The sequence below is a fragment of the Brachycentrus maculatus genome, unplaced genomic scaffold (genome assembly GCF_059751285.1).
Source record: "Brachycentrus maculatus isolate JH-2025_06_01 unplaced genomic scaffold, ASM5975128v1 h1tg000057l, whole genome shotgun sequence".
Classification (NCBI taxonomy): domain Eukaryota; kingdom Metazoa; phylum Arthropoda; class Insecta; order Trichoptera; family Brachycentridae; genus Brachycentrus; species Brachycentrus maculatus.
In genome coordinates this window covers 1,041,747-1,055,244 of record NW_028280811.1, presented here as the reverse complement: position 1 = coordinate 1,055,244, position 13,498 = coordinate 1,041,747, and the positions used below count along the sequence as shown (strand labels likewise).

The window sequence follows — 13,498 nt, the reverse complement described above, 5'->3', positions numbered from 1 at the left end:
TCTATATATTGGTTCATATATTTAGAACTTCCAAGAATATGAGTAGTGTTGTCAATAATGGGTAGAATTGGTGAATGTTACACGTGTGTAAAGTGATCATTTAAACCAGCCTATGACCGTCGTCAGCCCCGTAAATGCCCAGACTTCCATATTCTTCTTCATCTTTGATGAGATGTCAAAAAATAATATGAAACTAGTAGTCATTAATAAACTCAAGTGGTATAATAATAAGTGTTTCCTTAATAATTTTAACATGTCTTACCACAAAGTAAATGCCGAAACAATAAATTAAATGACTTAAGTCAAGTTATGATTTATTTTTGTCCGCTTCCGTAGTTTGATGGTTAGCGCGTTTAGCTACAGTACTGAAGGCAACGGGTTCAATTCACAGGGGGAGGGGGTGAAAATAAATACTAGTCATTGATTACTCTTTTTTAAATTTAATTATACTTTACATTTATTTTACATATTAGCTTCAATTTTTGCCATCTTTTGTAAGGACTTAACAGCCGCTTGGTGAATTATTTTATCCAATGTATCTGAAATTCATCAAGAAAAAAGTTGATATACAGGTCTCGTAGTTTATAATATTTCACATTACTCAAATACAAAACTTACAAATTTTATGTTTTCCTGAAACAGGGAACCTTAAACTAAGTGCTATTGGATCCGTGCAGATCAATACAAACGGACTCTCGCTTTCACCGTTCGGGAACCTTAAATAAAATAAAATGGATGTTTTCACAAATACCTCATGGACAATAAAAATATTTATGTATTAATTTTAAAACAAACATACATTTTTGAGTCTACTAAATTGTATTTTATTAACAAAAACACATAAAAACTTATATTGTGACAATTGTTTGCCTTGTTAGGGCATTATCAAACAAATGACATTCGTTTGATAATGCCCTAACAAGGCGAAACAATTGTCACAATATAAGTTTTTATGTGTTTTTGTTAATAAAATATAACTTAGTAGACTCAAAAAATCTGTGCTTGATTTAAAATTAATACATAAATTAAAATGGAGTTCTACAAATTAAACGCCAAATCAATAAATAATAAAAATATTTTATAACTTTCAAAAAATAGATTTTTAGAGATCTTAAAAATACAAATACCTCTGTCTATATTCCTCTTGTGGCAGACAGTCTTCCACATTTACACAACCGAGAAGGCAAGAAGATGGATAAAACTTTGGGAACGTTATTTCATCATCTGGAAGAAAAAAGAGACAAACATAAACTTGTATTTTGACATTTCATCCTGTCATAGGTTGGTTAAGTGATCACTTTACACTCGTGCAACATTCACCATTTCTACCTATGATCGACAACCACAGCACCGTAGAACGGAGCTACTTGAACTTTGATGTGTTACTTGAGCCCAGTACAAAAAAAATATTTAGATCATGGTATCAATCGAAGTATCGTGACAATAAGTGTCACCTGTCAGGGACACAATGAATCACGTCGATACATTCATTATTGTAGACCAAATACAGATTTAATTTTTTTTTGTACTGGGCTCAAGTAACACATCAAAGTTCCCCGTTCTACGGTACTCAGATTTTTTAAACTCCTAGATACATCGTACATATGAGTTCAAAAAGTGAAGATAATACAGATTTGTGAACTAAGTCTCTACATAATGAAAAATGAACAAGAACTTACTGGGATGTAAAGCAATATACATGTTCTCCACAGATTTAATGGTTTCTGCATCGGCAGGTTGGGCAGTTGATGCAATCCAAAGGCGACCTCTGTGAGCGGAGTACCAGCTTCTTCCTTCATGACTACAAATTTTAAAACAAAATTTATTGTTAAGTAATGATATTCCATAAATACAACAATTTGTGTTGTTAAAAGTTTAATTGGCCACTCTGTCTAACGTATGAACGTATTGTATCTATTTTTGAAAAATTACAAATCTATCAAAATTACAATTGACATAAGAAAAGAATCCAAAAACAGTGCATATACATAGTTCAAAAAATTAATGCAATATGGAAGTTCAATAACGGGAGAGGCGGTAAATGTTACAAAAGTGTATAAAGTGATCACTTTAGCCAGCTAAATGCCTGGTCATAAGTCTTGAGATGCTCAGACTTCCGTCTTCTTTAGTTTAAAACGATAGATGCTTCATCTCAAGATGAGATATACCTATAATATATTTTGTGCGTTTGATTCATAGAACTACAATTCAATAGTGAATGGAACACAAAACGAGTCTCTTTCCTCGAATGATGATGCATAATATATAAAATCTATCTATAAGAAAAAGTACATTTTGATTCCAGTGACTAGGAGAGAGGCCCAAGGTTGGTGCATGGACAAGCAAGCTCCTCTATCATCCATCTCTTGTAGAGAAGCATCTTGAATTCTCCTGATGTGATCGGAGAAACTCTTAATGCCGGGACTGGACACTATTTGGCTCTTTATACTTGTATCAAACTAGAACAAAACACATAAAATAAAATTACAAACAGATTTAAGAGATAGTGAAAAAAGTGATAATTTAGAGAATAAGGTTACTCACTGATAACATGATACTTTTTAGTGTTTTTTTTCTCAAGTCAATAGTTTGGTAAAACATAAATAATTTATCAGTTATTATGGCTTATGCAACTACAGAAAAAAGATAGAACAGAATTATATTTTGAGTATTTTTTGTTAACCTCTCCGTGCGTACCGCTCCAACCTTAGGCCCATAAAATACCAAGTCAGATAGCGTATGGCCTCGCGTTTGGGGCGTAGAGATTTTTTCTCAAATATTTCCCGATTATGTCGGGATTTAGACTATTAACGCCATTTACCGGCTAATCACATGTTTTACTGACTGAAGACATAATGTTTTAAAATGTCATAATTAACTTACTACTAGAGAGGTTAATATTGTTTATAATAAATACACCATATGAACTTTCGATGCTTGCATACTTCACTTCAAAATTTTGAATAAATAAATAAAATAAATATATTTAAAAATATTACTGTACCAAATGCACATACTTTTATTACCCCAAGCACCCTAGCTATTGCTCTTATTATTCTTTTTTCCATATACTATGCATTCTGTATTTCCTTTCGCTTATGACAGTAATGTCCTTCACCCTGAACTCTTTCATTTTATATAATTTGTATCCCATTAAACTTATTCCACTCTTAGATCATTTAATCAATGATTGAGTATATACCGTGTCGATCCCATACAATGCACCACTTGAGTTTGGATAGAGATTAGTGAAAAAAGAAATACATCTGACTAGAAATATCCAACCCCATTTCAGTCTATCAGAGGTACGGGCTACATACTAAAATCAGTTCATTCTTAAACCCAATCTCGTTTCCTTTTAATACACATATATTTTTTGGTAGCTACTGGCAATAGATGTTATTAAAAATAAAATAAAACTATATTACATGTTAGCCCTTTGACTGATGAGTTTCAAAGAAGATTTTATTGAGAAAAGGGACAGGTTTCTTATTTGAAATATACAATATTAAGATATTTTCGAAACATACGTAATAATAAATTGGGCGACAGAGTCCACTACAGTCCATAAACGTAAAGCCACTCTACGAGAATTCATTCAACTACCTCATAAAATAATATGGTTTATGAAAGATTTTTCATATATTTTTTTCATAGGGTTGACCGTAACATGCATGGCCAAATCTGCAGTCTCATTTTTTTGCCCCATATCGCTCACTCCTTTCAACAACGTCATATATCAAAAATCGACAATTTTCAGTTGTGCATGTTTTCGGAATGCCTTGCAAAATGTACTATATCCCAGCAAAAGCGGCATATTTATAACTTAATATTTACTTGCTACAGGGCAGAAAGTGTTGTTTTTGCATTTTGAAGAAAAGGTATTGTTTAATAAATTTTTTTACATAAATATACTAAATATTTTTCAAATGGAGAAAAAACATTCAGGTTCATTCCTAAAAAGATCTGTTGCACAGTAAAAAGTTCAAAAAGTGACATTGATTGATATTTATTTTTAATAGATTTTATTATATTTTTAAACTTTAAAAATGATCCCCTGAAACATCAAGTTTTTTTATATATGACGTTGTTGAAAGGAGTGAGCGATATGTGGTGCGGGAAAATCGGGCAAAGGGTTAAAAGTTATAAAAATGAGCGTTACCTGAGGCGCCGGGCCGCAGTATCCAGGATGCAAGTCTCCATCTAACTGATCTCCATTCAATTTGATTTGATGATTTTGTATCTCCTCCTTTTTGGCTGAATCTGTTATGTGGGCTACGGTTTCTTCATCAGCTTCACCAAACACCTTTTCTTCAACTACTTGGCGACCTGTAGACCATATTTATTTTAAAAATTAAATTTTTAAGAAATAAAAGGGAAAACTATGAATTCAATTGTAAAATATAAAAATATGTATATTAATTGCGCACAAAGAAATAAAAAAATATTTCCTGCAGAGATCAAAAATAGTGTTTACTTGATTATTATTAGGTTTTACATATAACATACAATATGTAATTCTATAACATACATAATTATATTTTCAACACGGAAAAAATAACAATAAATAAAGCTGTGTATATATTTTTATTTTTGAGTAAAAATACATACATACTTTTCACAAATGCAAATTAGTATGTAAATTTGTAATAATGAAATTTTACGAGGAAGGCAGTTATACTTTCAAAATTATGCTCTCACAGTCATGTAGTAGTTTTTTTATTTATTTAGATTTATAATGTTTGACTACATATTTATTTAAATTAAGAATTTTCTGCATTACAAAATCAGTAGCATAAAGAACAAATACATGAATAAAAGTGAATAAATAGTTCGCAATTAGGATAGTCCTGCATTATAGTGATATTTTTGTGTATCTATAAATTTAGAGGATCTTTGAAATCAGATCAAGATCAGTAGTAATGATTGAAAAAATCTTGCGCATGCATACCTGCAAAATCAAATGTGAATGTCTGGTTGCGTCTTGAGGCATGCTTCTTCTCACGAAGGGACTGTTGATATTTCTCGAACTTTTCACGCTCTACTTTACTTAACCAAACTGAACCGCTGCTGAAGTAATCACTGTCATCGTCCATTACACGTGTCCGCCGCTCACTAAAAGAAAAAATTATAACACCACTGATAAGCATAACAAAAAATTAAACAACATTATTTTAAGCGTATTAAACTCATCTATAAGTTGTAGAAGAACGGAATGGAAAAAAATGCAATAAAACACAATAGAACATTATATTGACCAAAATACTGACTATGGGCGCATGTGCACTACACGGAATTTTCCTGTCCAGCAGTCTGTTTTTTCTTCAAATAAAAGCGACTATGACAGTTTAGCGTGATCGAGTTCACAGGAACCGTGATCTCGCACTGATCCGAAGAAAGACGGACAAAAGCACAAGCCAATCATCCGTTTTGCCATCCCAACTGGACTGCCGGACAGTAAAATTCTGTGTTGTGCACAAGCGCTCTATTGGGTGTATCCGATACTACAAAATGAACAAGTCAGCAGCACAAAATTTTGAACAATCAGCAGACTAATTTTTTTTTTTTTGGCAATTTACCTTGCTTATTATGCACAAGGTTTATAGATCATAAAGCGGATATTTGTTTTTTCTACCTAAAAACATGTTTTATTTTAATGTGTTGGGAACAGGAGGGATAATCTAGTGTAAGTCAATCAGAAACTTCTTAGCATTTGCTCATTGCTGGGAGGAAACTACGTAAAACTCCTCAGGAGAAGCCGGACTATTGACTGCCGTCAATAGGCCTTCCGCTCCACTAGAAGAGGGTTCGGTATTTTGTGTCCTAGCTTAGCTTATGGTACCAATGTCCTTCACAATTTTTATCATGTATGATACCACCTATCGTGAGAGTTCCTAATAAAGTAACACAGATCTGATGTCGGATTGGTCATCCCAGACTCCTGCAACGCGCCAATCAGTACAAATTTGAAAAACCTAAGCATGACAACAAAATATAATGGTTTGGCAGTGTTCATGCCAAAAATTGTGTATTTTTTATAACAATTTGTTTATTAAAATTGTAGGCATAAATGTATTCGAGAAGAACAAAGAGACGCGGTTCATTCAGTTTTAAATGTTTACAATATTGTCCCCACCACATGCAACGCCTTTAAAATCATATATAAGGGGTGGAGTACCAATATTTTTGTGCTCAGATTAAATAATATACAAACGTGTATACGTCACGCTCGCTCTGTTTCTATTGGCGTCTCTTTGTCCTTCTCGAATACATTTATGCCTACAATTTTAATAAACAAATTGTTACAAAAAATACACAATTTTTGGCATGAACAGGCAGTTTATCTCTGTCTACCCCTGGGGTGACATGTAGTAAGAATTAAGAAATAACATTAATTAACAATGTATACCTAGTTCTATCATACTCCAACAATCTGTTTCTCTGAGCTAAAGCAGCCTCCCAACCTTGCGGACGTTTTTGTTCAGTTAGCCTCTTGAAAAGTGTAGTTGACTTCTTTGCACTGGAATTTATAATCTGGCGTTCTTCAGCAGAGCAAACCTACAAACATATACATATTACCGTGAGAGAGTGCTGGGCATATTAAAATGGAAATATTGTTTGGACAATAACTTACTAGTTCACCACAGAAAAGGCAAGGGCCAGAACCCTCCTGGACACAGACGATGCGCCCACAATTCAAGCAGTTATTTATTAGATCATGTTTACTGGCCTGGCAATCGCAATGATGTCTGCCTGTTGAACAAAAGATACTCAATAAAACTATAATATTTACTGAACAGTTGACCTTTCAGTATGAATCAGCATATTTTAAAAAAAAATACTAAATATTCTTAGTTTTAATTAAGTTCATTGTGAAGAAGTATATGTATTAATTTTATATCAAACACAGATTTTTTGAGTCTACTAAGTTGTATTTTATTAACAAAAACACATAAAAAAAAAATATTGTGACAATTGTTTCGCCATTATCAAATTCATCATTATCAAACGAATGTCTTCGTTTGATAATGCCCTAACAAGGCGAAACAATTCGCTCACTCCTTTCAAGAACGTCATAAATCAAAAATCGTCGATTTTCAGTTGTGCATGTTTTCGGAATGCCCAGAAAATGTACTATATCCCAACAAAAGTGGCATATTTTTAACTTAATATTTACCCGCTACAAGGCAGAAAGTGTTGTTTTTGTATTTTGAAGAAAAGGTATTGTTTAATTATTTTTTTAAACATACTAAATATTTTTCAAATGGAGAACAAACCTTCAGGTTTTACCTAAAAAGATCTGTTTCGCAGTAAAAAGTTCAATAAGTGGCTTGATATTTATTTCTAATACAATATATTATATTTTTAAACTTTAAAAACGTTCTCCTGAAAAATCAAGTATTTTGATTTATGACGTTCTTGAAAGGAGTGAGCGAATTGTCGCAATATTAATTTTTTATGTGTTTTTGTTAATAAAATACACCTTAGTAGACTCAAAAAATCTGTGTTTGATTTAATATTAATACATAAATTAAAATGGAGTTCTACAAATTAAACGCCACAAACAAATTAAATTAAATAAAGTGAAGAAGTATTTCAGGTACATCTAAATCAGCCATGTCAAACTCCTTTTTCAGAAAGAATTACAATAAAAAAAACTTTAATCAAAACTAAAAAAGTGTGAACAAGTATTTCAATCATTTGAAAGTGGTCAAGTCAGGAATTGGAATAATCGGCGGGTATGTATGAGGAAGTGCATGAATGTAGAAGAGGTGATGATTGTTTGCAAAGACAGATTGGCGAAGTGTTCTATTCTCTCTGCCTACTCGTGTGGAGACGTCATGATGGTTAATTAGTTAGTTAAAATCAAACATATAAATTGAATCCATACCTGGGAATAATAAAGAGTATGTAAAGCCTGGTTTCTATATTAGTATCAGGTGAATAAAGTTGTAATATTTAAACATAACGGAAACATAAAATATTGAAAAAAATATTTATTTTTAGCAAAAAGGATCTTTTGTAGCTATTCAATACTAACCTTTCAATAAGACGATATCTTTATTTTGTCCTTCTTGTGTATACAAGTTAACAAACTTTTGTTTTCGTTTATTAGATGGGCTTTCTGAATCATTAGAGGCATCGGCAGGCGGTGGACTGTTCTCATTTTGTGTAGAGGCTGGCTTGATTTTCTTTTTCTTATTAGAGGCTTTTTCTAAAATCATAAAAAATGAAAATATGGCCATCATTGTATGATAAATTATGTAAATGATTTAGTGCTTACCTTTTTTCTTTTTTTGTAAAATTTCAGTTAGAAATTCTCTGTGAGTTGGAAGTTCAACATCAAGCAGTGTTTTTAAATACTCCTCCAATTCACTACTATTATCAATATCTGAAATAAACCTGAAACAAAAACAACAAAAAAAAGATAAATCATGTGGCAATAATACACTCCTCTTGGGTCCCAAAAATCACATTCCCCAATTCAACCCAAATATTCTGTTGAATAAAAAATAAACATAATCAATAGTTATTTTTAGTTATTTTTACTCACTGAACCAAATCATCAGGAACTGGAAATTTTAAACAGGCTGTGAGCTTCTCTCTTATCCACTTGTTGTCCATAATGTGATGAAAATAATATAATACCGGTATAGTGATTATCACAGATCAGTAGAACAGCTTACAATACAACAATATTTTTATTGTCACATAAAATCCAAAAATTATCTGATGTCACAACGTTGCGCAAGAACGCTTCTATCGAGCAGCTCACAATTTCTTACGAGCTGATAACTGCAAACAACTGACAAATGACAAGTATCGAAAAGAAGTGAAACGTCAAAAGGATACGTCAAATCGAAAAGCTATAGACTATGAATAATAGAATATGGTATACCCATAGACATTTTTTTTAGATTTACAAATTAGGTACCTACATAAGGTGGCACAAAAATATTACCGAAAAAGGAGTACGTACAAAATCTGTAAAATAAAAACCGCAATGTCCTAAATGCAATCGAGAAAAATACGTACATGGATAAATATGTACACAAACAAGTTGGTACAGTTTGAAGTAGCTTAATAAGAAAAACCAGCAAAGGTAAATTAAGTTCAGGCAAAAACGAACATGTACATTATAGATACATATATAATCCCATGTAAGTATAAAACAAAATTTTATAAAAAATTATGAAAAACGTAATTTTAAATTATTGGTTTGCATATATGTATAAGCAGCTTTATGTTAGTGTTTATTTTCGAACAACCCTGCCTTTCAATAAACAGTGTCTATGTTCGCGTTCAAATCCAAAATAAAACTGTCTATATCCAACAGTATTTATTTAAAACCAGGTCAAATCCAAATAATACTAAACAAACATAACTTTCTCTAAAATCAAAAAGTTATGTTGGGGGTTTTTAATTATTAAATGTACTCTAATCCAAAAAGTTAAAAATTATTTTCAATAGAAAAAACAATAATTATCTTTTTAATTCGTCGCAACAGCAGATTTACTCATTTATTTTGGAGTAATATATCTTCAGTATTTCAAACCCTTATTCGCTCCCCAATGGTGCATGGGGCACTACATCATTTAAAGGCAGTGTAATCTACATGAAGCAAAGGTGATCAGCCCTCCGCTTCAGGTATCATCAGTCCAGGGTAATACATAAAAATATTAGCTTGAAAAAATCACTTTTATTTATTTAACCCCCCCCCTGGGAATCGAACCCGGGATCTCCGGAACGGTAGCCGAACGTGTTGACTATTACACTACGGAGGTGCGGAGATGGTTGATAAAACTAGTGACTTTTTTGTGCGTCAACAGCCTTATACAGCGAAGGCGAAAATAATGAACAAAAAAGGTCACGCGGAGGAAAAATTTAACTTGCTTTTACTTTTAGATAAGAACATTTTTATTTTAAGCTTTCAACAATTAAAAAATATATAAATAAAAAAAAAGGTCAAAAGATTAGCTACTGCGCTTTTAACTACCTTTTGATCTACGTTATTTTCATCAATGGATTTTACTAGCCCTTGGTCTACCGCAGACAAAAAATTTAGATAACTGCCTTTCTGGGTCCAATGGACCCTTATGTAAGTGTGGATTTTGTTTACTTGAAACCCCCGTATGCGTTAGAAATTGTTATCTCAATAGTAATAATTTTCATATTATATTAAGAGTTTAAACTTTAAACTTTATACCCAACATCAACTTCGGAACGGGTCCGTTGGACCCGCTTACATAGAAGACAGAGGGTTGAATCACGGCTACGAAATTGACTTTAGTGAAGAAATTACTGCTGCTAAAAGTTAATGAAAATACTAACCAAATTTTAATGTTAATGAAACTTGTACACCTTTGTTTTAATTACTCAACCTGCAACCCGCAGGTTGAGTTATGTGACCCGCAACATGGATTTTTTATTTAAAAAAAAAAAACAAATTTGACCCACTTGCGAAAAAGGTTCGCCATCTCTGGCCTAGTAGATTCAACAAGAAAGCGAAAACGGTTGGAATATGAAACATAATTTTCCTTATGTTACTGTGATGGTTGATGTTCTCAATAAGTAATATATCTACCCATAAAACCACTAAAGTACTCTAAGCTATAAATAGATTAATTAGACTTATTAGTTATTTACGACCATTGAGATTATGTATAATTCTATTTCGCACCATTGAGTCTAAATAAATGCTAGAAGATGAAAAATATACCTTATATATATAACTCTAAAACAGTATGTGAAGTTACGTTGAAATATAAATGTAGTGCCCTAGCACCATTGTATGCGGATGAGGATCAGAAGTGTGGTGCCTTAAGCAGCATTGGGTGAGGATGATGTTCAGAAGAAAGAAAAGAAAAATATACATCCTAGAAATGCCTTTTCTACAGTAGGCTAAGGCAAAAGTATGAATGTGTAGTCCTAAGGAGCATTGGGTCAGGATGATGATCAAAAGAAGAAGAAAAATAAATATCATAGAAAAAACTTTTCTGCAGTAGGCTAATGCAAAATCAGTTGTAGAAAAATATACGTCATCAAAAAACAACTAAAACAATTAATTCAACATCATGATGTACCTCTTAAACTCATATAATATTCGTAATTAAATGACGCCGGTCGTGAATTTCGTAAATCTTGGGATCCTATGAAGACGGATACCTACCATAAATAATTCGCGGAATTGTAATAATGAATAAGCGCAAAAATCTGAAAAAGGTTTGTCGAGGAATGAGGTAGCAGGGTACGTATGTTTTTGCATACCTCCTTGCAAGGCCGCTACATTGTTTAATAGCCAGGTACTCTAAGCTTACTACTATAGAAGTTTATGGAAAATGGAAAGTTTCTTGGAAAATACTGATATCTCTATTTCTGTCTCTCTAATACATGCTAAATAAGATAAAAAGAGATAAAATAAAGAATTATTTAGAATAAATTTCCTTAGAACGAGATAGAACGAATTTTGTATTGCGCTCTCTTTTTCTTTACACATGGAATTAATAAATTTGATTGCGAGATGCATATGCTTAAAGCTTGCGATCTGTATAAATTGTTAGTACGACCAGGTAGGCAGGTAAGGCGCCTAGCGGTGGCCGCGAGCACTAATATCAACCGCCAATATCCGCCAGTTTGCTTACATTTTTACCACATTTTATATCCGTTTTTTATTCTTCTTGTCAAATACGTACACGTTTAAAGTAAACTTAGTGTGTTAAGAACTGTGTGTTTAGTGCTCGGAGTGCAAGTTATAATTGTGTTTCAGTTATTTATGTATATAAAAACAATAATTATGAACACAGTGCAATCCTCTCCTGACATAGGGATTTATACTATCAACATAAATGAAGGATTCGTAAGTAAAACATTAATTTTATACTTTGAAATATATTTCAATTATCTTGTTTTGTGATAAATTTAAATTAATTAATTCTAAATTTAGTTATTTAAATTTCATATTTACGTAAAAGATCTGCACCTGAATTTTGAATATTTTCAAATGTCAAAAAGTTGAATGTTATGTGAAATGTCAAAACAAAAGAATTGTCAATAAAGTTTTTTTTTTAAATAAGGTAGGTACCTATTATCGGTACTATAAGATGAAAGCTTCTAGAAATTCATAAATAGATCAGATTTGAGATTATAACGAGATATTTATTATTCAATGCCAAAAGGCCGCATTTTTTATCCAGGACCTCGTTTTTATTTCCTGGTTCACCTGTCGTTTAAACGTAACTTTTTCTATGGCGATGACTCATATAGTGACCAATGGCGCCTTCTCGGTATATTTTGTCTCTTTCTAATCGTGAAACGTGAAACACATAAACATATACGACTCCGATTAGAATCTACTACAACTAGCTTGTTTAATTACTTTATTTTATTACTACTGTGTTTTATAATTTTGAGATACAATGAGTAATGTGGAATTTATTAAAAAAACCGGAGAAACATGTTATTTTAATTTTTATAATAATTTTTCAACTGAAGTCAACTTTCCAGACTGCCACCGTTCGGAAAGACGTTCCGTTTTCTAATTTTCTTACGACACATTAGACAACGGAACAAGAACAACTCATCATTTAATTATTCTAATTTAATAAATTCTGTATTTCTCCCCGATCCAATGTGTAAGCTGTTTGAGTATGCCATTTTTTATTTCTGTTTTATTTATCCGAACTGCACTTGTTACGCTTTCTCGAAAATGTAGAAAGTGTTCATGTATAAATTAGTGCATAATATGGCTCCAAAGTATCTAAAAATTCTGTGCTAAAAATGTCGGATTATGGTCCCGTGGTTATTTATTTGTTTAAACTTCATGTACAGAAGAAAAAAAAACCACATTGGCGGGCTTATTGCTAAAAAGCAATATCTTCCAACCAACCAATAATAGACCAGTGATATAAAAACGCAATTATGCAATATATGTCGGTATATTCCTATAAAACAAAAATATGTATTTAAAAATAAAAATAAATATATTTATATTTTCTAGTTGATAGTTTTTTACGTAACAATGACTACGACGCAGTTTCCCTAATATTTAAATTTAAAGACGAAAAAACGAACGACGTCATCGTGAATCGATCAGAATTTTTATATTTTAAAATACCCACCACATCTTTTCCTTGAATACATTTTAATCGATAAAATTTTACTTTTGTTCTAATGAATGCCTTTTTCGTATTTTATTTTTCGGTACATAATCAATAAAGTCAAATAAAAACTTCTGCTGTGTACGTGGAATAGTAAATAAGAAAGTTTATGTTTTGTATGGACTAGTCATTCTACCATATATATATATATATATGGCAGTTTAGCTGAACGCATTATTTACATTGTAATAAAAAAAGAAAAACTTTTTTTTAATATTATTTATCATCACGGAACCGTCCCTATGTCTCATAAGCAGGTATGCGACTCATCCTGGTACGACGGCGTAGGATTTCATCATTTTTAAAGGGCTTTTATTTTTATCATTTCAAATTCGATAAAA

The 13,498-nt window shown here is 31.8% G+C and overlaps 2 protein-coding genes across 3 annotated transcripts in view; one reads left to right on the top strand and one right to left on the bottom strand.

Moving 5' to 3' along the window:
- Positions 1 to 420: 420 nt before the first annotated feature.
- On the bottom strand, positions 421 to 8,835 carry LOC148311754 (activating signal cointegrator 1). Of its 2 annotated transcripts, none has more exons than XM_088278418.1 (12): positions 8,555 to 8,835; positions 8,285 to 8,403; positions 8,042 to 8,215; positions 6,635 to 6,753; positions 6,410 to 6,558; positions 4,952 to 5,115; positions 4,163 to 4,329; positions 2,293 to 2,459; positions 1,680 to 1,801; positions 1,128 to 1,224; positions 619 to 716; positions 421 to 539 (listed from the first exon to the last, which is right to left on the bottom strand). In XM_088278418.1, the coding sequence occupies exons 1-12, from the start codon at positions 8,623 to 8,625 to the stop codon at positions 463 to 465; spliced, it is 1,524 nt and encodes a 507-aa protein (XP_088134544.1). In that variant the 5' UTR covers positions 8,626 to 8,835; the 3' UTR covers positions 421 to 462. The 2 variants fall into 2 exon arrangements, with proteins under 2 accessions (XP_088134544.1, XP_088134545.1); XM_088278419.1 differs by having other exon boundaries at positions 1,128 to 1,221.
- A 2,738-nt stretch (positions 8,836 to 11,573) lies between these two features.
- The window catches only part of LOC148311753 (phospholipid phosphatase 2-like), a 74,197-nt gene continuing 72,272 nt past the window's right edge, over positions 11,574 to 13,498 (top strand). The window contains exon 1 of the mRNA XM_088278411.1: positions 11,574 to 11,857. Coding sequence (XP_088134537.1) covers positions 11,774 to 11,857 — 84 coding nt within the window. The 5' untranslated portion in view covers positions 11,574 to 11,773. The remainder of the gene's footprint in view (positions 11,858 to 13,498) is intronic.